The sequence below is a fragment of the Monomorium pharaonis genome, chromosome 8, assembly GCF_013373865.1.
Source record: "Monomorium pharaonis isolate MP-MQ-018 chromosome 8, ASM1337386v2, whole genome shotgun sequence".
NCBI classification, from domain to species: Eukaryota; Metazoa; Arthropoda; class Insecta; order Hymenoptera; family Formicidae; genus Monomorium; species Monomorium pharaonis.
In genome coordinates this window covers 16,487,089-16,512,081 of record NC_050474.1, presented here as the reverse complement: position 1 = coordinate 16,512,081, position 24,993 = coordinate 16,487,089, and the positions used below count along the sequence as shown (strand labels likewise).

Genomic DNA, 24,993 nt, shown 5'->3' with positions numbered 1-24,993 from the left:
CTAAATAAAATAAAATTGTAATTTTTTATTAAAAATACACAAATAAAAATATGTATGTTTTTCTAATTTTAAATACTACATTGTCTATACAGGATTTTGTTATATATTAGATAATTTACACAATTGTATTAGTGTTGATGATGAGCGAACAGACAACATAATGTGTGGAGATGTGCATCGAGCGTTATTAATGTTGCACGAATTTTGTCTTGTGTTCATCCAGGACTATTATTTACGCCGCCAGTATTGCAAAAAATAAAGAGAAGTGTTCTTATTCATTCAAAATGAATACACATTTCTTTAAGGAAACATGCTATATGCACATAAATCCACTGAATAATATTTTTATTTTACACTGTTCTTCTTCACATAATACAAAATTAATGTACCTAAATGTATAAAATCGCATAAAATCGCATATAAAATATATTTTAAAATATAATAAACATATCAATGCATACATAAGAAATTGTCCTCTTAAATAAAAGAACAAAAAGATATTTTTATAACAGTAATAACATGAAGTAAATACGCCAACTGTAACAACGGATATTTATATAAAATTTATTTATTATTACTTTTCAATATTTAAATGTTATATTTAATAATGTAATTTTCTACAAATTATTAAATAATATATATTATTATAATGGTAAACATTTCAATAATAACAACATATTAACGTTATTAGTAGAAATCTCAAAAAGCATAATAAAAATTAATGTTTTATTGAAAATTTACGGTTATAAATAATTTAATTACTTATTAATATTACAATAAATTGTTTTCATTATTTGTTATAGCATCGCCAAGTTTTTTCTTTCTAAAAAAACATATCTTTATTATGCTTTTTATGGTTTCTACATAATGTTGATAAGTTATTATTACTAAAATGCTTTATCATTATAATAATATATACTATTTAATAATTTATATAAAATTATATTAGTGAATGTAACATTTTAATATTAAAAAGTAATAATAAATGAATTTTGTATATAAATATTCGTTTTTACAGTTGGCGTAATTACTTCCATGTCATTACTTTTGTAAAAAAGATAGATTTTTTGTTCTTTTATTTAAAAAGACAATTCCTTGTGATTTCACCACATTTACATTTATTTTCATTTACATTTATTTTAAAAAACTTCTACACAATGTTAACATGTTAATCAAAACGTTTAACAATTTTTATTCTATCATTTTTACTACTGTAATTGATGGTCCTAATATAAATTTTTCTTACCGACTCGAGTGACTTGAAATAAAAAATACAATATATTTAATATCGCCTCTACGAGCCAACACTAGATGTTCGAATGTATAATTAATATTATTTAAATTTACAGTCACCAGCATATACTGCGCACCATCAAACTCGTCTGTCTTAAAACAGTTTCTTTCGCTGAAATATGTAAAATATTACAAATTAAATGGATTGACAATTCAATATCTTTTAATGCTAACAAGAATCAATGAGATGTTTCTTGTTCTTAAATCCCAGAAAAGAACGATAATTGTCTTTCGCAATAATTTCTTTACCGCTTTTTATGGGAATTAAATAAAGAAATAAAGACAAAGTTGATAATAAAATCTTTCTCTTTCGTAACTTCGTGCACTGTAGAAATATTATAAAAGTATTATAACAAACAATATTAGCTAACAAGTATCATAAAAGTACAACCAAATTACGTGCGAGATTATGAGACTCAAACTCGCATAAATGGTTCATAACCTTGAACGCAGGCACTATAACTTTACACGAGAAATGCATGCACATAATAAATATTACATTCAAATATTAAATTCAATTATATTATTTAAATGCTACGTACAAGCCTTTAAAGTTACAATTACAAGTTACAAAATTACAAAATTAATACCCAATATATTTCTTAAAATGACAAAGAATACACAATTATAAAACTTTAGGCTGTATGCAATACCAAAATGTAGCTTTAATGGTAAAACAAACACCAGTAGTCATATCATAAATTATCATAACGTCTAAACAATGTATAAAAAAGTAATTTGGATGGTTTTTTCAAAATTCAACACAAAATATACAAGATATCATAAATTCCATAACTCTACGTCTAGTCCATAACCGCTTTTACTCCTCTAATGAAATAAAATAAATTGTCGCAATGTTTGTCACGTATATCAATGTAACAATAGTAAGCATTATGATAAGCGAAAGAAGACGACCTATTACGTGATATGAATTTTAAATAAAAACTTGTAATGCATAACAAATAATTACGTAGGTCGTGCATCTAACGTACCAAGTTTTCTGAATGACAAGATATGTAGATATGTGTCACTGATATCGCAAAAAACCATGTCAAGTTTCGAATATATATTATATAAATAGAATATAATTTAATTCTTAAAATAAATTTATATATATATATATATATATATATATATATATATACACAAGATGTCCCAAAACATACTCGCCAACGCTCGTAAAAAAATAGGAGGGATCGAGATAAACATAAAAGTCCAATATTGTCTTGAGTTAGGTCTTGAGTTAGATCTTGGGTTAGTATATATGATTTAATTCCTCTGAGTCCAATTTATATTAATTTATTCAAATTCTAACTAAAATGTTACTTTTCACATTAAATTCTTTACAGTTTTCTTGGCAAAAAACAATTTTAAATACTTGTTATATATATAACAAGCATCTGAGATTCCTCTCTGTTAAGAAAACTGTAAAGTCCATCACACAATGCCAGGCAACAGGTAATAGGAACAGAAATAATGAAAGAGAGAAAGAGAGAAAGCATCTTCTTCTCTCTTTTTCTCTTTCTTTATTTCCTGTTTCTATTGCCTGTTGCCTGGCATTGTGTGATGACCTTAAAGAATTTAATGTGAAAAGTAACATTTTAATCAGAATTCGAATATCTCCCTATATTCCATATAGGCGTTCTACTGAATCAAAATAGGATAACAATTCCAACATCTAAAATTGTCTGTGATCCGGATGTGGACTGCGTTCTGGTAACTCCTAATCTATATCATTTCTTATAAAACATTTGTATCAAATTCCGAAATTTAAATCTGCTATGCAAACTATAGTTCAGGGTCAGTAGTAAGTAAAATTTAATTAATTTGCTGATTAATTAGATATGACTAAAAATTTAATTCTTAATTATAAACGATAAAAATTTTTTACTCGTTTTGAAATAAATCTTAAGCATTAATTAATTAAATATTTAATCAATAAATTAATTTTAAAACATATTATTGTATGTAATTATCATTAATTTAACCGATTAATTAAAAATAAATAGTTGCTATTAATTAAAAAATAATCAATTATTATTCAATAATTTTAATCTTTTCTATAGTTTAGGTGTGCGTGCGTGCGTGCGTAATGTATATATTTTATCAATATAATTTAAAATTTTTGTTGATATGACAATATTATATTTTTTTGCAATATAGCTTGTAAAAATTGTTAATAAAATTTTTTTAATATATTTAAAAATTAATAAATTAATTATTGATTTTTTAAAATCAATAGTGATTTATTTCAATAATCAATTAAATCAATTGTAATTATATTTCCCAATAATTTTGTAATCAATTAACTTACTTCAATTAAACAAAATGTTTAATTATACAAAATTATTTAACAATTAATTTAGTTAACTGATTACATAATCATTATTATATATTTTTAGAATTTTTAATCGATTATTTTAGTTAATAAACCAATCAATTACACACAACACTTGTGTCGTTAAATTCGCAAGGCAATCTTGTGAAACAGTCTACTATGTGGTATTGTGTTGGAAACACCCCCTCGTATATGTGAATTGATGATTAAGGATAAATACATTGGCATTGACCTATATTCAGTTGCAATTACGTGGGCAGGGAAAAATTTGATGTGTTTTCTACATGTAACGCATATCTTTATAAGGAAATATACAGAAATACTCACGAGTAAATATAATCACAAATAATACATTTTACTATCAAATATATCATAATATTTTCAAACTAATCATTAAAATTAAACACAAAATTTTGATCAGTATAAATTAAATTTATTAATACTGATCGCGTTTAAAACTTTCGCTCAACTCACCCAGGGCCATCGACAAATGAAAATCTCAGTAATAGAGGAAAACCGGTTTTCAAGAATTCAACGCGAGTTCAATCCTTTAAAGAGAATTGTTTCAAGGGCGTAAAGACAAAAAGCAATCTGCCATTTTATTGCATGTAAAGTTAGACCTATTTGAATTTAAATTGAATTAATGGTTGCCTGTTATAATGAACAATTTTATACAGAATTAATTTTATTTTTTATTCCGCAGCAATGTGTTACGTCTCCAAAAAAGGCTTTAAAAAAAAAATAGTTTTTGCTTTTAACAAAAGTAAAAAAAATAAACTTTGAATTTTTATTTCTAAATTTGAAAAAAAATATAAAAATATAAGTATAACAGGAATAATTATTAGATTCCGGCAAACTGCAAAAAACTATTATTGTATTTTTACGCGCCCAATTTATGGTATAGAAAAGAATTTACATTTTAAATTTAAAAAAGCTATTTATTATTAAAAAAAATATTGCTTCTTTTCTAATCTGGCGGTTGCGCTATTCATATTTTATACCTGTTACTATATTGCAATTAACAATGCTCTCATTAATTATAAAATTTTTATTACAAAATGAAACAAGCACAATCGCAACGCGTAATATATAATAATATTCGATAAGATTTATGCAATGACTCCTGGTATTCAAATGGTTAAAAATCAAATGTATCTAAATAGTTACTTTCTTAAATATTTCAATGTAACGAACTAATTTCTTTGATAAAATAATTTCTTAATTTGTTACACAAACTTTGAAAATTTTACTTGCTTCTAAAAAAAGAAATAAATTTCACATTTTAATAATTTACGATAAGGCTCTAACGTCGAAACAAGTAAAACAAGCAGAAAAAATGGTATCTAAAATTTTGCATCAATGTTCATATTTCAAAATCTAAATTAAATTAGACATTTATTATAAAATTTACAATACTATTTACTTAAGTGTTATTTCATTTATCTTCTTTATAAAATTAAATCATGAAATGACAAATGAATGCAAACCGACGACACATCTATCATTATAGTTATAAGCTATCGAATCAAAATTGCATACAAAAATCTATAATAAATAATTTATTATACTACAGAACTTTGTAATCTTTCAAGAATAAAGCTTATATTCAGTTAATTTTATTATATTATCCAGCTGTTTTTTGACATACGTGAAATTTATGGATGTTACATATTAATATATCATGCTTATACTTGGAAAATAAATGTTGCTTATATAAAAAACATAGCTAGCTTAAGAAAATAATTATATATGTAGAAAATATTTTATTCAAAGTAAAAACGATGTGCAACCATGGATAATGTAATCTTTGACGTCAAAGTTCAATTGATCAATTAAAGTTAATTTTATGATTGACACATATCTCAGTTATGCATTCTCCTGTTTTGTCAGAGTTTTCGCAATTATCGCTAAACGCTACGCTGTGTTCAAGTTAATATAATCCAATTTTTAAACATTATCATTTCACAACAATTATGCAAACTTTAATATTAAATTATATCAAATATTAAATAATATTAAATTGTCGTCATTTCTATGAAATTTGTTTGAAGAATAGATACGATCTACAAACAACACAATTACTCATCTTATCATTAGTAATAATTACGTTAATCATTAGTAATAACAAATTGTCAAAAAAATCATCATTAAAAAAATTGCAACAATAAATTATGGGAAAATATCAACAAGCATCGATATTGACCAAAGATAGCATTAAAAATCCAAGTACAAGATTAAATAAACCATTTTTTTTGCTGTAATTGTATTCTTGGAATGGAATTGTGTGAGATGTTTTTTTGTCTCTCTCGTCACGGCGTTGCATCGTACATTGCACGATAATTCTTACTGTTTGTGTTTGTGTGATGGACATTTACGCATACAGTGACACCTGGAAAACATGAACCTGAATGCAGGTATATATTCCAGGCAAACATTCAGATTCTCTATTATAGCGCCCCACTTGATACGTTCAATAACCAATTGGATATGACTGCAAATAATCCGACGCTCTTTTACCTTCTCAGTGCCGTCGTTGTAATCGTTCCGTTGCAGTCGGGCGGACAACTGTCACCGAAACGATACCGCAGTATTTACGGCAATGACATTGGCGGACACGAGTTAGAAAATATATTAGAGCTAGGCTTCGGAGCCCTAAACTTCGTGCAGCAGGGCCAACGTTATATGAGTCAAGAGATATCAGATACAATTCCACAGTTCGGAGCCGTGTATGACTTCATAGTAGTCGGCGCCGGCACGGCCGGTGCTACGATAGCTGCGAGACTGAGCGAGATTCATCAAGTTAAAATATTGTTGATCGAAGCTGGATCTAACGAGAATTTGCTCATGGACATTCCGCTTCTCGTTCACATGCTGCAACTAAGCAATGATATTAATTGGAAATACAGAACAAAATCTTCCGACAGATACTGCCTCGGCATGAATAATAAAAGATGTAATTGGCCTAGAGGCAAAGTAACGGGCGGTAGCAGTGTACTAAACTACATGATTGCAACTAGAGGCGGCGCTGAAGATTATGACCGATGGGCTCAGATGGGAAATGAAGGCTGGGCTTACAAAGACGTTCTCAAATATTTTAAAAAGTTGGAAACAATCAATATCCCAGAACTGCAATCGGACAATATTTATCACGGTACTCAAGGACCATTATTTATCTCTTATCCATCATTTCATACGCTACTGGCAGAAGCTTTTTTAAAAGCTGGAGAGGAGCTGGGGTATCCACTGTTGGATTATAACGGGAAAAATATGATAGGATTCTCGTATGTTCAGAGCACAACTGTAAATGGTACTCGCATGAGTAGCAATAAAGCATATCTACATCCCGCAAGAAATCGCCGGAACCTTCACTTGACACGCGAAAGTATGGTGAGGAAAGTGCTAATCGATCGTCGCACGAATCGGGCAATTGGCGTAGAGTTTATCAAACATAATCAAATTATCCACGTATTTGCAAGCAAAGAAGTGATTTTGTGCGCGGGTGCAATTGGAACACCACAATTATTAATGCTGTCCGGCATCGGACCGGCTAAACATCTTAGCGAGCTCGGGATCGACATTGTTCAGGATTCACCAGTTGGCGAAAATCTGATGGATCATGTATCTTTTGGAGGATTAACGTGGACAGTAGATGAGCCGGTAAGTATCAAAATGTTCGACGTCATAAATCCCGTTAATCCATATATAAGGGATTTTCTAACACGAAGATCAGGACCACTTACGGTCCCGGGTGCATGTGAGGCTCTCGCTTTTATCGACACCAAAAATTTAAAAAACCGTGACGGTTTGCCGGACATTGAACTGTTATTTATCGGTGGTGGATTTAAAGGAGATCTTGTTGTTCCGATCGTAATGGGTTTCAACAATCAAATGCGTCAGATGTGGAGTAAATATAACAACAATCACGGTTGGACCATACTACCGATGTTATTAAAACCAAAAAGCCGTGGACAGATAAAACTATTAGCCAATGATATTAATGTTAAACCCGAGATCATTGCGAATTACTTCGACGATCCAGAAGATGTCAAAACGATGATTGCTGGTATTAGAGCTGCAATAAGTATCGGTCAAACAAAAACTATGCAAATATTTGGTTCGCGACTATTAAACGATACTTTACCCGGATGCGAAAATTACAAGTATGACTCCGATGACTATTGGGAGTGCGCGGTAAGGACGGCGTCTGTCACCATCTATCACTATTCTGGTACTTGCAAGATGGGATCGAGAAAAGATCCGACTGCTGTTGTCGATCCTAGATTAAAGGTACTTGTTGAAAAACTCACTATGTAGTGTTATTCTTAAATTTAAAACAAATGTTCCTATTATATTAACATACATATATGTGTGCGCGTGTGCACGCATACATGACACACACACACACACACGCGCACGCGCCGTGCACAGACGCACATTTAATCCATAATTTAAAAATTTGTGTATATTACAGGTAATTGGTGTTCAAGGACTACGAGTAGCAGACGGTTCTATCATGCCCGAGATTATATCGGCGCACACAAACATACCTGTCTATATGATTGCCGAAAAACTGGCAGATATGGTGAAAGAAGATTGGAAATACTTGAACAAGTCGTAAACGTAATTTATGATACCGTATCAACAAAAAACTTTCAATCGATATAACTTCAATAAAGATATTTATTTACAATGTATAAAAATAAAAATTTAAATAAGTTTTTAGGAAACAGACATTGTAAAATACTTCTACAATCTTTACAAAACGATTAATGTTTAGCAAAATAAAATAATATCTTTCTAAATTTAATTAAAGTTAAGGATTTAAGAAATTAATTGGTTACAAATTAATTTAATTAAAAGTTATACAAATAAAAAACCAATTGATTCAAAAATTGCGTTAAGACTTAAGTAAAGTTAAAAGTTAATTTTAAAAGGCATTATTTATTTTAAATTAGAATATCGTAATTTTTTTTAAATGGATTATTTCAAGTAATAAAATAATTACAATATAGGTCATCAAATACATTTAACATTTTATTGGTAAAAATAATTTATGTGTGAAATAACTAAAATAAAATCCTTTTATATGAAGATGCATATTTATTTTTTACATAAATTTACATGTTTTCATTTTTCATAAATTTTTAAATTGTGAAAGAAGTTAACAATTAATGTTTATGTATTCAAAACTTAGTTAAAGTTAAACATTATTTAAAATTAATTAACAAGAAAACCCACGAAAGTGTTTCCCTATAACTTGACAAGTTTTTAACACATTGTAATCTAATCTGAATATCATAAAAACTATAAAGTAGAAAAAATGTTGGCGATACTTCCGAAAACGTCCAATCTCCATTTTATTTCAAAATTTTAAAATAGGTTCCTTTTAGAGAGAAAATACATACACGAGAAGGATTTTTAATAATTCAAAAAATTTTTTTTAACGTTGGTTAGTAGGAACTCTACAATGTTTAAATCTTTATTATTGATGTATTATAAAAAAAATTCAATTCTACAATTCTCACTATTTTCTATCTTAATTTCCAGAATACACATATTTTATATTACTTACCTAATAATACATGAAATGGATCTAAATTTTAGAGAGAATTTCTCTCTAAAATTTACACTCAAAATCTGGTAATTGTAGAGAATGTATGACCTCGAGGAATTTTGCTATAGTAAAATTTACTATACTTTTAGTAAATTGTACTAAAAGCATAGTAATTTCACTATACTTTTAGTCAATTTTATCAAAAAGTATAGTAAAATTCCTTGAGGTCACACATTATCTCACAATTATCAAATTTTGATAATAAATTTTAAGAGAAAATTCTCTCCGTTCTATTCTTTCCATTCTATACTGCCACAGATATTCACACACACACACACACACACACACACACACACACACACACGCACACGCACACGCACACGCACACGCACGCACGCACGCACGCACAAAAAGGATTAGCCGGCCCATCACGTCCGCGCCGTTAATCCTGAGTAATGCCGAAAGTAAATCAAAGACACAAAAAAACACACACACGCAAAAACACATAGACGTACTCTCACACAAACATACGTACAAGAACACAGAACACTCGCGCAAACATATATGCAGATCGTATAACTAATAATCTGTGCTTATTGCTATAGAGACCATATATCGATAGTTTGAGTCCTTGTAGCTCAAAAACTACTCATTTTAGAGCCATTGTGGCCATTGAGACTTTTGTTCAGGACATCAAGGAGAACATACTAAAATTTTAGCCAATTCCACCGGAAACTATTTTCCATAAGGTTAGTAAGGGATCTTTTATTGGCATGTCGTGTGGCAAGGTTGGCTCTGTTATTTGTGTAAATTTTGCATTTTATCGTGCCGAAACAAACCTTGTGATTTCTTTATGTAATATTTATGTACAATCTGTTATTTACAATTTTACAGCATCGTGTGATAAAAACTTTTGTCGTAAATTTGCTCGAAACTTTTAAAAGACAAAGCAAAAAATAATTAATAATACTTGTCATAAAATTGTTGTCAAAATTTAAATAATTCTTGCTGTAAAACTTTCACGATATGTGCTTGTAGCAGGTCTGACTACCTGGGAAAGAATCGATATGTTTATTATTTTTATTGTTATAAATAAATAAGTTGAAAAAAAATGCAATTTTTACGTGAAATTTACGTGAAATAGTTCAGGTGTGAAAAAAGTCTTATAAATATATTGAGCAACAAAATTTGCGCAATAAAAATTTATGCTAAAATTTTACATAACTTCAAATAATCGTACCTTCGCGAAAACTTACCGTATAAAGTTTTTTTTATTTTAAAGTTTAAATTGTTTACTTTAAAGAGCATTTATCAGATTTTGATTCTCCCTTTTTTCCTTTTCAGCATCTCTTCAAAAGTAAGAACATGTGTTGTGTCAAAAAATGTTTTACTAGTGGTTAGACATCAATGGTTAGATGTGTTTTTGATAGTAATGGGCAAATAATCGTTTAACATAGATTAATTTTTTTTAAATTAATTGTTTGCAATTATTTATTTCTAGATAATCAATTATGTAGAAATCAATTTTTTAGAAATTGAATATAAATCAATTATAATCGATTTATAATCGATTAATCGATTATCTAGAAATAAATAATCGCAAACAATCAATAAGAAAAATTAATCGATGTTAAGGTGATGCTGAACTGCCTCTCAAACTTGATCGGGGTCAATAATGTAGAATCATTCGTGCACATCATTAATGTGATTTCGTATATATTTCTTTTATAGATTTGAAAATTTTTTTCCAGAATTAAAGTACACATATTGGTATCAATCTGTGAATTGGATTTTATATCAAGAACCAAAAAATTTTTTCATATTACTCTACTTATCGACTTCTTCCGAATCCGCACTCACACATATATACGAGATTTTCATCAAAAGAAATTATACTGAACCGTCTAGGCTCATTCCTAAAAGCACAGAATTATTCTTTCTTGTAATGCAATGTGCGAGGCACGCTTGTTTTGTATGTACAAAGTCTAAAATTTTTATACGCAGCAAATGATTTCACGAGTCGACCGCAAAAGTCAATCACAAAACTGTAATTTTTTAATTTTTGTTTGTTTTTCATATGAACTTCTGTACAGCGCACTCCATTATTGTCTATATTTTAATTCTGAAGGAGGATTTTTAATTCTGTGTAATAAATACACGGAGTAAGAGAAGAGGAGGGCGATCTCCGTGAAACAAAAATGATCCCGTTTTTAGATCCCTAATTGGGAGAATGTCTGCTGAAAGGAATGGATTCTTATCTATGGTCGCCATTTGTAAAGAAAGAGAGGGAGAGAAAGAGAGATAGAGAGAAAGGGAAAGAGAAAAAGAGAGAGAGAGAGAGAGAGAGACTGACTGACTGAGCGTTTATGTTCTAGGCCATTCTAGGGCATAACCCTCTAAGAACAGTCGTTTAGTATACATAATCTGAGTCGTGCAATAATATTAATAGTAAACTTACAAACTAGTGGAATAGAGGGTAGCATATAATCATGAAACGTTGTGCATAGAAGTGATAAGCAGAGCTGAATATACATAATTAAATAAATGCGCATTAGTAAGATACATAAGTAAAGTAGGCATACAAAATTGAGAAATAGACATACAGGTAGTAAGCAGGAAAATAATTTTACATTACTATAGTAAAACGCAATAGTATAGTACATTATTAAGGCAAAAATAAGCGTGAGAAACATATAATAAGCATACAGATAATTGGGTAAACAGAGACATAAACCACGTGCTTAGGAATGAGACATGCGAACGCCTTAGTGCAGTATATCATTGAAATATGGTAAGCGTGAGAAAGAGAGAGAGAGAGAGAGAGAGAGAGAGAGAGAGAGAGAGAGAGGGAGAGAGAAAGTGAGAGAAGGAGAGATAATGTCATCTTTCTGAAAATGCAACTCACAGATGCGACTTGTTTTACTAAAAGTATTAACATCTCTTGCAGCAATTCCACCGTCAAGCCAATTATTTAACATTTTTTTCCGTGCAAGCCGTAAAAAGGCTTTTTTTAAGGATCTTTTTTTCCATTTTTTGTGGCACATCCACGTATCCAACACGCCATTTTACAATATTATAAACACAGGTAAACAAACGTGACAACCGGATTGATCGAGATAATACGATGTACGCAATAAAAAAAACTTCTTTTTAATACTTTTTCAGTTTGACTTTATAATCACAAATCAGAGCAACAAACACGTGCAATGATGATACTTAGTATAATTAATACTACAACACTGGTTGCATTCAACAGAAAACGTAATTGACAGTGAAATTGCTGCAATAGGTGGTACTTTTAGCAAAATAAGTCGCAGTTTTCAGAAAAATATTATCTCTCTCTCTCTCTCTCTCTCTCTCTCTCTCTCTCTCTCTCTCTCTCTCTCTCTCTCTCTCTCTCTCTCTCTCTCTCTCTCTCTCTCTCTCTCTCTCTCTCTCTCTCTCTCTCTCTCTCTCTCTCTCTCTCTCTCTCTCTCTCTCTCTCTCTCTCTCTCTCTCTCTCTCTCTCTCTCTCTCTCTCTCTCTCTCTCTCTCTCTCTCTCTCTCTCTCTCTCTCTCTCTCTCTCTCTCTCTCTCTCTCTCTCTCTCTCTCTCCCTCTCTCTCCTTACAAATGGCGACCATAGATAAGAATCTATTCCTTTCAGCGGATTTCCTCCCAATTAGGGGTCTAAAAACCACTTTTACTATCCGCACGTTATGAAGATTGCCCTCTCTTACTCCGTAAATCGACAATAAGATTTTTTACTAAAACACTAATCATGTTTAACCGGTAAAACAGACCCATCTCCAGCATCTCCTTAATCGATTATTCAAACAATTAATCGACTTTTTTTTTCGTTTTTTCTTATTTTGACAATGAATTCAATTATTCGCGATATTATTGGATCGCTTTCTAGTTAATCACACATGGCCTTGTTTACATCGACTTAAGGGGCTACATACACCCAGAAATTTTGAAAAAATGGATTTTTCGTTTTTTGCATATTCGTAAAGTATAAGGTCTTGAGAATATCCCTTGCAAGTTTCAAAGTGATTCCTTGAAAATTGTCGGAGATATAGCGAGAAAGGTCCAAGCGCGTTTGACGATACTGGGGCGCGATGAGCCTTCTAATCCTTTGCAGCAGATAGCTTACGCAAGAATATTACGCCGGCAAGCTAGAATCGAAGCCTTTGAAGCCGCTACATCTGGGGAGGGCCACTGTATGGCCCTGGAGTGGATGACTCCATGTAAGTTTGAAAAGAAATTATCTACGTTTTAACCGAATATCAAACTTTAAACGCGTTTCTCTCGAAACCATGTTTTCAAAACGCGTGCCAAAAATATCTCGGAAATGGCTAGACTAATTTACTTAAAATTTGGAGGGCTTAATCTACACAAAAAAAGACAGTCTTTATCGTGGCGGTTTTTTTTAGAGCTCTTACTTTTTTTTAAAGTTAAAAAAAACGACTGATTTTTACCCTAAAAAATTGATTTTTTTTCTTTAAACGGCCGCCATTTTGCCAAAAATCGATATTTTAAAAATCGGTCACGATAAAGACTAGATAATATCATTCAGTTTAAGAAAATTCTAGGTTGGTCTGTTTCAGATAAGTTCTGTACGAGCTGCAATTAACACCGCGGAGCACCTTTTTTTAACAAGATCTTGCGACGAGGACAATATCTCCGCCATTTTTTAATATTTTTAGTTCAAATTTATTCTGAAACATGTTCTAAGAATGTATTTTAAAGTAAAGAAAACTAGGATTAATTACATACATTACGTTTCAAAAAAAAATCGAGAAAAAGGCCTATTTTTTACGTCTCTGGGTATGTAGCCCCTTAAATACTGTAGGTAAGTATTTAAGTACACTGGCCAATGATAGCCATTTCTCTAAAGCCCGTATCAGACTGCTAACTGTGAAGACCGATTCTCATCTAATTAATCACATCAAGATTCTGACAGAATTTTAGTCTGTAATTGGTCAAATGAAAGTCAGTGGGCTTTCACAGTCAGTCGTCTGATACGGGCTTAAAGAATGAAATGACTGCGATTGACCAGTAATACTTAGTATGCGTATGTCATTGCAAACAAGACTCTATATACTACGTACATACATAGTGCGTGTGGATAGAATAAAATCAGTAAATAAAAAAAACTCTAATTTATAAAGTTTGATACGTATATATTTATACATTTATATATTTGTGGAACATCTCAAAATTTATGTTCACGAAAATAGTGATTCAAAGTGTAAATATTCCGTTTTCTATTCGATGACTTCAATTTAATCTTAACCTAGATAACCAGTCGTATCTGTACCTGAATAAATATGTAAAAAATTGAATAAAAAGTAAAATAAATAGAGAAAAGATTACAAAACAAAAATAATGAAAATAATTCTTATTAAATTAATATAAAAATAATATAAAAATAACTTTTACTTAATTTATAATAACTAAAGTTGTTATAGTAGCATCGTGCAATTATCATTTTTTCCCTAAATTATTAGAGACTAGCTTTTTCGCCCGCGCTTCGCGCGGGTTTAGAAGCTCTTACTCCACGCACACACATATATAAGTCCGTACCGCATATACCGGGTCTGTTCGCGGACCCAAAATACTCGCACGAAAATACAGGGTGTTTCTAAAATGATGGCAGTAACTTTGTTAAAAAATTCTTTTTTGAAACAACCTTATTTCAAAAAACCGCTTTATACATCGTCCAAATGTTTTTCATTTTTTTAAACATCTATTACTCTCTACCATTCTAGTTAAATCCTCTAAACCTTCTTCTAAATCTAAAATTTATTTATTATAATAAGATATTTAAACTATTTCAAAATAACATGCAATATAATATTAACTTATATTTAAACTGATTTATTCACTTAATCACGTAACTTATTTCATTTTTCAATTCATTGTCACAGAATTCGATTGAATATACTGCCTCTGAAGATTTCAATTTTCAAATTTAATCACCATTAAGTCGCGCGTGTGTACGTATGCATAATTAGTTGTTTTTTAATTTTTTATCTATATTATATAACACAGAAATATAAGCCTAATCATTTTTATGTCCATTTGCTTTTGGTATTCAAATTTTACATTTTTTGATCAAAATGCTCACACGCCCGTGTGAGTAGTTCGCGGAAATACAAACTAACAAACATGCGTACTTATCGTATAATACACAATCATTAGTGGTACTATTTATATCAGTACATTATGCTGTACTCAAGCGTGATATTGTCCTATACATGTTTTTACCAAACTTCTCATAATGAAGATCATGTTATGAAACCCCCTCTATAATGAAAATCCAAATCGATGAATCCATATACAGGTTGTTTCATTTTAGGACCTACATTTCTTAAAGTTACGTCAATCATTTAAAAAACACCCTGTATATTCAAACCCAAGACAACCATCCTCGAATAATTTAGAATAAAATGAGACCATTTGCATATCGTATAATACACAAAAAAAATCTTTCTTTTCTGAGCATTCTTTAATTTTGTAACTGTGACGACGCAAAGCGAATAACGCCTGACACCACGCCACACGCCAGACAGCGGAGTGCGCAAGAAACAAAGCACCTGAATTCTAATATTTACGGCAGAAAATGTTAGGAAAATGGAGATGCGCGCCACCGCTGCGAGTAGAGAGTACAAACAAATAGCTCAGAGTTCTGCACTCCATGCGTTACTCGCATCGGTGTCACTCTTACACATAGTGAGCAAAACCTCCCATATTTTTCGAGCACCACAGAACAAACTCCTCGACAGCTGCCGCCGACACGAGATACAAAGCACCAGAATATGCCGCCACAAAAGTAGTACTACACGCAAGACTAGACCAAGACGCTCACGAGAGGAATCCAACACGCAGACTAGTCCGATAGGCTCACGAAAAAGTGCAACACGCAGACCAATCCGGGACACTCACGACAGAAGTCCAGTACGCAAATTGGTCCGGTACGTTTACGACAGCAGACTACGTCCACCCAAGAAAGCGACACTTAGGCCACATTGCTTAACCCAAAAAAGGAGTATCCGGAAACGGCACACCAAGAGATCTCCGACGGAATGTGGACAAGGACAATAACGTCTCCACATATCGGGTGACAAAAACCCCGCCACCTTGTAGGTAAACTGCGGTACCAGCCACAGACCAAACAGCCTTTATCAGAGGCATTCCAAAGGACTCTAAAAATGAAATTACATATTTGTACATAGTGTATATAGTTAGAAGTGACTCTAATAAAGAACTTTAATATTACATTCGTCCCAAGTAATTTCGAATTTTTAGCGAGCAATACCCTACAGTGGCGAACGTACGAATCCACCTCCAAGGAACCAAATCATATCGCAATTCATATCATACATACCGCCATAGTAATTGTAATATAATAAAAATGTAATATATAAGCACTTTCTCAATAATTGCTAATAAACTGAACAACAAAATTAATGTAACAAAAATTTATACCAAAATTTCACTCAACTTTAAATAATCGTAACTTCGCGAAAACTTATCGTATTAAAACGTTTTTTATTTTAAAGCTTAAAGTCTCTACTTTAAAGAGCATTTATCAGATTTTGATCCTCTTCTTTTCCCTTTTCGGCATCTTTTCAAAAGTAAGACCATGTTTTGTGTTCAAAAATTTTCATACTTTGACGCGCTCCACGGGATATAACAAATTTTTCTCCTAAACTTAATAAGAATTATCGTAAAATATAAACTTTTCCCTACAAATAAAAAAAATTGAAGTCTGTACGATTTTTTTGTGGAGTTATGACATATCAAAGTTACCTATGCATTTTAGTCTATTTATGGCTGTTTCATCGTGGAAAAGCGGCAACAATACGGCGTAATCAAACGCGCACTTCTCGCGTCTACACGACCTTTTTTATTATGGATATGACTGACGCTATATCGATCTTATTTCATGATAAATCGAAGAATAATAGCATTAAATCCAGAATCTTTTCTGCTGGTGCGGTTCCAATTTGATCTTTAGTAATAAAATACCCATGCTTTAAGAAAAATTCTTAATCTCAAATTATGTTTTAAAAATTTTGTGGTAAAAGGAAATAACCCCTTCATAGGTAAAGTCTGCTATATTTTGATTGCTATTAATTATCCAAATCTCGCACAACAGTATACACGTACATAAGTTTTTAGATCACAAATAATTACTGTTGCTGTACAAATTAGATGAAACAACGCGTTCAAGAGAGTGTATAAAAATTTTTTTTATTCCAAAATAATATACATATATATACATATATATGTATACTAATATACTAATATACTACATATTATAGAAACCTTCTTTTATTCGTTCAAGACGGTGTGCCGCTTAACGTTCCTCAAAGTGGTCTGAAACAAATAAACAAAACTTTTTTTTATCTATATGACCATAGTTTCTAGATGAAAGAAAAGAAAATTTAAAAAAATAAATATTAACAAAATGATGACACTAAACAATTTTTTCAATTTTTGCTGAACGTTTTCACCTTATTTGTTTAAAAAAAAAAACGTAAAATTAATTTTTTTTGTAAAACTTTTATATTCATCTAGAACCTATGGTCATGTAGATGAAAAAAAATTTTTGTTTATTTGTTTCAGACCACTTCGAGGGACACTAAGCGGCACACCGTTTTGAATGAATAAAGAAAGGTTTCTATATGTATTAATATATATATCGATTATTACGGAACAAAAAAATTTTTTATATGTTATAAATGTCGAATAATAATGTCAAATAATAATACTGTATAGTTTCAAAACATTTGGTGTAATACTTTCATTTCAAAAAAATTCCTTAAAAATTGTCTATTTCTGGCCGTTTACAGGATACGACCCCTTTAATAAAACAGATATTCAAAATTATATTGCTTGTGTAGTCATTAAATATATATTATTATTTACTCAACTGGGAGTAAAAGTTTTACACTTATAATAGTTTCTTTGCCAGCAAGCATAAAATCCATTTCACATCAATTTATTGAAAAAAAGAATCATTACTGATGGAGTGACAATGTTTTATACAATAACATACTGCCTCAGCGACTATCGATGAAGAGGATATTTCTTTCAACTTTTTACTTTACTGGTATATGCATGCGTAATCGTGCGAGATCTTTTTCGTGACGTATGTCAGTATATTAAATTTCATTATTCTATGATTAATAGCAATAATAACAGATTTAACTTATGAAAAGATTACTCCTTTTCACTACAAAACTCTAAGATATTACAAATCAAAAATTTTTCCCAAAGCATATATACTTAACAGCTAACAAAATCAAAACCAGAATAATTGTTGTTTACATACAATTAAACATAAATATTCATGTGGCTTATGACAATATGCTTATATAAGATTACTTATGCTTAGATGAATTTTTAAAAATAATGTGTACTTCTATAAGATAGTTCAAGATAAATATGGGTAAATATGTAAAAAAAATCTAAATTGTTTATTTCATATTCATTCTAATGACTATTTAATTTACCTTCTTAAGATTATCACATACTTCTAGAAAATCCAAATTATGTTAGTATATATTTTTTACAAATTTTTTAAAAATTTAACTTATTTTGCAATTTATTATACAGCTTATTAAAAAATTGTTCAAAAAAACTGTTTAAAATATTTGTTCTCTTAACCGATTCACTGGTGGGCCAAAACCAATGTTTTGTGCCAAAACTAATAAAAGCTAATAATTATGTATTTTATATAATAGTTTACTTTTTGCATAGAGATACCAAGCTTTATGCAAATCTGTTGAAAACTGGAAGAAATATTCATAGTGCAAATACATGCGTATATATGCAGCATTACCAGTCGTGGCACTTTTTTCCGTAGATATATGCAGCACCAGTGAAGCAATTAAAATTCTTTGATAGATTCATTCATGTCCATTTCCTTTATTGAAATTACTTACGACACATAATAATTTACAAGCATTTACAACTGTAAACTATTTGTTTCTGAATCTTCTTTTTTTAATTTTTTTTCGAATTTACATTAATATTTTTCTCGCTAATAATTTCTTTGAAAGTATTTTATAAATTATTTTTTAATAAAATTTTGTGGTTGTGATATTAATAGATTACTTTTCCGTTTTATACGCGTGTATTCGTGCACGCGCGCACGTGTTTGAAAATTGTATTAGAAGAGACCGGGGTTATCTGTCTAAAATTTAAACTTTTTTCAAATTTATTAAAAAACTAATAAAGATATTTGGCTAAAATTTTAATGATATAAACTTTCAATTTTTCTATTAAAAAGGACGCAATTAGAATCGTTAATCTTTTAACGTTTTAAAGAAGTGAATTTTTAAAGTAGGCAAGTCGAGCGTGGACAGATGGCCCCGTACACGGAGCCATTTGTCTACGCTCGAGGAACTATCTGTCCACATAATAAAAAACACATTATTTATATTAATTTTTATATTTATTTATAATATTATTTATTATTAAATCAGAACAAATATAAATGTTTTGTGCTGATTTTCTGGCAGGATTCCTGCATGAAACCGATTTTTCTTTATATCTGGTAGCACCAGACTAAATTTGAGCCTGTTGCAAAATCAATGTAATGAGTTTTTTTTTGTTCCCTCAATTCTTTAATCCGTTTTTTTTTTATTTGAGACCTTTGCTTTTTCTTCAGCAGCTTTTTTGGAGAATAACGAGGTTAACACAACGCTCATTACTTGGTGGGATTTTTTCTTAGCGTTTTTGCGTGGCGATGCTTTTTGAAGAGGGCGAACTAGGTGACTGTTTACTAGTGGAGGATTGCGAACTTGGTTCTGGTGTAGTTACTGGCAATGCTAGTTCGGTTTGCTGCTAGTCAGGAAGAGGTGCCAATTTTGTAAGAGCATGTAATTCAGTATCGTTAGTAACCAACTCATTGCTTTCAACGGCTACTGGATCTGTTTTGTCGATTGGTATAGACCTGTCAGTTACGCTGACTGGCAAAAAATTCGATTCGTCGAATATTTCTGAATTAAACCATACGATGGATTCCTGTCTTTTCAAATCCCGCAACAATGTTTTTTGGTGTAATTGACACTGCAATAACTGTTTTAACGATCCCTGGGATATGATAGTACGTCATCATTTTTCCAGGATTATTTGTGATCCAATTATCACATGCGGTATTATAAAAAATCTTTTTTAAAAAAATCCGTACACAGACACATCTAACGGCTGCATTTTGTTACTACAGTGTAGGGGACAACATTATTGTGCCATTTTCACGCGCAAAATCTATTGCTGCAACACTTATGTACGATAAGTAATTGTCTAATAGCAAAAGGATCGGCTTTTCCTTGAGCATCTACTGTACACAGCAAAGTGCTTGAAAAATTCCACAAAGATATCCTCCATCATCCAACCGCTAGGGTTCGCGCCACCAGCACTGCTTACTGGTCCATTTTCTACCAAAAAACTGACGTATTTAACTCGAGGAAAAATAAAATATAGTGTCGAATGGCCAATAGCATTTCCGACGATCAGGTGACAAGTTTACCTTGCTCACCCAAAGTTATTCGACCAGTCTGACGTTCACATTTTTTACCGACAACCTTGGTTTTTAGACCGCTGTGACTCCAGTCTCGTCACAATTCCAAATATCAGCGGGTACAAAACTGATGTTCGTCTCGGATTTTCTTTAAATTTTCAAAAAATCTTTTAACAGTGGTTGGATTAAACGCTGATGCTCTCGCGATTCGTTACTTCCGAAATACGAATAGATAAAGTTGGATGTCTTTTTAAAAAAGACGAAAATCAATCGACACCAGCCCGTTTATTTTCAGCCCAAGATAGTGGTATCTTAACTTAGAGAAATTTTGCGTACGTGTAGACCACTTGTCGTACTTCCCTCGGTGTAAGTCCAAAATAAATTGCATTTGCTCGTAAAATATAATCAACAAGATTTAATTCTTGTTCAGCATTAAAAATCTGCAGAAAATAAATTAATACTTATTTATTATCTATTACTTATTTAATATTTACTTATTTATTTAATATTTATTTATTTATTTAATATTTATTTATTTTAATAATTTAAAAAAATTACTTCATATTAAAATAGAAAATACTACTAAATAAATTAAGACACACTCAATATATTTACTTGACATATATTTTTAAAATAAAAATTTGGTGACGATTCTTTAAGGGGGGCAAGTCATGTAACGCGCTAAAAATTGAGTGATTTTTTGGAATTTTGTTTGAGGAAATTATACAACCAATTCTTTTGAAATTTTCAGGGTATGTTATTGTAATATTGAACTACTAAAAAAATATTTTTTGACAGAAAAATAATATGTATTTTATAAATAATAATAATGTAAATCTAATGCGTCGACGTTGAAGTCACTTGTCGGCGTGCAATGTAGCGCTGCTTGTATTCATCTGAAACAAAAAAACCAAATAGATTTCTTTTTTGTACGGTTTGCGTTATCAATTGAACCTATTGTTAAAGAAAATAATGCGAAATTGTAAAAATGGCGACACGTAGAAAAAAAGTATTGATTTTTATGAAAAATTTTCGTGTTAATTATGCAATAAAAATAATTTATTTAAACAATACAATTACAAATAAAGGTTCAATTTATGAGGAAAGTATTTATCTAAATGTATGCACAAGAACTCAATCGGATGAATAGTTTTTGAGTTATCTTGCACGCCAATTTTAAAAAAGTAGTTTGGAGAAAAACGCGTTTAAAGTTCGAGTAACAAAATCATAAAAAAATCGTAATTTATTTTAACTTACCGCAGTTTTTTGCTAATCTGCGATTCCAGGTCATAGAGCAGATCTTCCTGTTTTTCGAACATTATTCTAACACAGCCAGGTTAACATTTATTACAGAGGGATCAAAAGACTGAGTTTCCGACTCGTCTATATAAGTGCTCCGCCCAATTCGACCGTTCACTTTTCGACAAAAATAACAGAAGGAACTCTCAAATCGGTTTCTACTATTTTTTTTCATATTCTACGGAAAATTTCCTATAAATTTAAGCAAGAAAAAAAAATTGCTAAAAAATTTCGATTTACATGACTTGCCCCTCTTAATCGCAGGATCAAGTAACTGCTCGTAGGTCACTTTTTTGCAGTAGCGAGTGAGAGTCCGAACATTTATTCCAAACTGTAGTGCCGTTTTGCGATTAGATTTTCGTTCAATTTTTATTTCTTTTATCGTCCTAAGTATAACTTTATTGGGTACAAATACCTAATCCGTCTTCCTTTAGTAGTTACGCGCCATTATCTATAAAAAAACAAATTTCCATGTGTGGACACATTGCTCCGCTAAAAATGACACAGATAGCCCCGACTGTTTTTCAATCTTTAGCATATTGCAAATTATACACAGAAAAAAAGTAATACAACCAATAACATATGTAATTGTGGGCTGCCAACTACATAAAATATTTAATACAATAATATTTGCTGTTAATGCAAGTACAATGTTGATACTGCAATAGCATATATTATTGAGTATATCTGCAGTTGGCAGCTCGTAACTACATATCTTATTGAATATATTACTTTTTTTCAGTATAGGTTAAGCGGAATTAAGATTTGACGCTGTTCATATCTGTTAAATATTTATTAATTAATAATATTGTAAATTATTTACCTTAATTGGAGTTAAACTATTGCCACACAATAAACTTTTCGACCATCAAAAAAAGTTAATGTTTTCGCTTTTTCTTTCAGCGCGTATATAGCGTCTGTATCACTTCTGAATCCCCTATCTATATCTTTTATTATCACAAGACAAAATGCTAGAGACATTTACCTACTAACACTTGAAATAACAATACTGTAGACACATAGCCCCCCCTAGACAAATAGCCCCGGTTTCCCCTATACGTTTAATTTAATTTCGAAGCTGATTTTCTGATGTGTAAAACAATATCGCTATATAAAGAATATCATTTTAATCAAAAATTAAAGAAAAATTAAATTTGCAAATATTTTGACACGTAAAATAAACGTGATTATGAACAATAATCAATTTTTGTTGTTGTTAAACTTCCTGCAATGCACATGACTACAAAATCTTCTTATATGTGTCCATATAGGAAGATTTTGCAGTCATGTGGATAGGAACATGAGAATTATGTTGTGTAAAAATGAATAACGATGTACGTCAAGTTGACAAATACGTAACAATTTTGACACGTACATAATTCAGAACCAAAACTTTTGCGCGTCGTTAATTTTCTGAGAAACTAAATTTTTATTTTGGCTTTACTCTCAATTTGTAAAAATTAAACTTTTTTAATTAAAAAGGACAAATATTTTTGTAACTTGCTGTGAATTGATTCTATTAGTTTGCGTATTGTGCCAAAGTTGTTAATATTAAATCTTTTTTATTTATATTTGCTCCTTCTATTTTGCAAATTTAATTTTATTTTATTTTATTAATTAAATTTCATTTTAATTAAGCACCAGTGTTTTAATTCTTGCGCGTTTCGTTAAATAGAAGCATGACTCCATGACGTAGCGTGACGCATGGTACAGCGTGGCGCTCTTGCTGTCTATGAAACTCGCTATCACAGGCTTAGTTTACATCGTGCATTTGATACGCGTATCAGGTACCATATTCGTATCAAATTTGTACTAAATATTTAGTACGCACGATGTAAACGCTGCCGGATCAATTTGGTACGAGCGTATCAAGTAGGAGTATCGTACTAAACTGATACGCGTACCAAGTGATACAAATGTCGATGTAAACGCATAAAACGCATTTTAGAGAGAATTTAGCAATTGAGCATAACCTCAGTGCTAAAATCTAAAAACCGGTGTGAAAATGTCTTAGTAGGAGACATCAACATGAATTAAATTTGTATTATATTTTTCACAGTACATGCTTAGTACATTCGATGTAAACGCGCCCGTACTAAGGCTTTGGTGCGCACCAAACTTAATACGCGTACTAAGGTTTTGACGATGTAAACTAAGCCACAGACGCGCTATTAGCTCTAGGAACATCAATAGCATTGGTAGTGCGATAACAAACTCCCTGAACCCACCATAATTCAATGTAAATTTTAGAGATGGAGAGGGACATTAGCTGCCCAAATAGCACAGAGAGTTCAAAAAGAACTCAATTATATATCACCAATTATAAATTCTTTTTGAGATGCAAAAAGAATTTATAATTGGTGATATATAATTGAGTTCTTTTTGAACTCTCTGTGCTATTTGGGCAGCTAATGTCCCTCTCCATGTCTAAGATTTACATTGAATTATGGTGGGTTCAGGGAATTTGTTATCGCACTACCAATGCTATTGATGTTTAAGAGATTTTAGCCGGCGCTCGTGATTCGTTAAAAAATTATTAACGAAAAATATTTCATATATACGATACATGATATCTCTGCTTTACTTAAAATCACTCAGGAGGCTGACCTTGACAAATATGTCAAGGTCAAGATCATTGGGGCTGGTCCCCTTTTGTTAAGGTTTACCAAAAAGATTGTATCTTTATTTATTTCTTTTTCTTGAGCTATATTTTCTTTTTTTCAATTTTTATTTGTCAAAATAATTATACTTTTTTAACAATATTCACAATCCATATAATCCCGTTTCTAGATCTATCTTTTACCTTTCCAAAACTGTTTTTTTTTTTAATGTATGAAAATTTGACAAAAATGCGAGATTTTTAAAAAGAATTTATTTTTGCTACTCTTTCAAAATATTAAATTAATTTTTAACGTAGTTAATATTAATTAATGTGAATTATACCACCGTCTTTGTCATTGAGAAAACGAAGAAATTATTCATATAATACAAT

At 30.8% G+C, this 24,993-nt stretch overlaps 2 protein-coding genes and 1 long non-coding RNA gene across 4 annotated transcripts in view; 1 reads left to right on the top strand and 2 right to left on the bottom strand.

Annotated features, from left to right (window-relative positions):
• LOC105837411 (flotillin-2) overlaps positions 1 to 24,993 on the bottom strand; it is a 193,132-nt gene that overhangs the window by 149,736 nt on the left and 18,403 nt on the right. The gene's annotated exons all lie outside the window — the stretch shown is intronic.
• On the top strand, positions 4,851 to 8,438 carry LOC105840310 (glucose dehydrogenase [FAD, quinone]). The gene is made up of 2 exons (XM_012687215.3): positions 4,851 to 7,918; positions 8,103 to 8,438. Exons 1-2 carry the CDS (start codon positions 6,119 to 6,121, stop codon positions 8,247 to 8,249), a joined length of 1,947 nt encoding a protein of 648 aa, XP_012542669.2. The 5' UTR covers positions 4,851 to 6,118; the 3' UTR covers positions 8,250 to 8,438.
• LOC118647068 lies at positions 19,032 to 23,867 on the bottom strand. Its single transcript, XR_004964378.1, has 2 exons — positions 21,960 to 23,867; positions 19,032 to 21,598 (listed from the first exon to the last, which is right to left on the bottom strand). It is a non-coding gene; the product is annotated as an uncharacterized LOC118647068 (long non-coding RNA).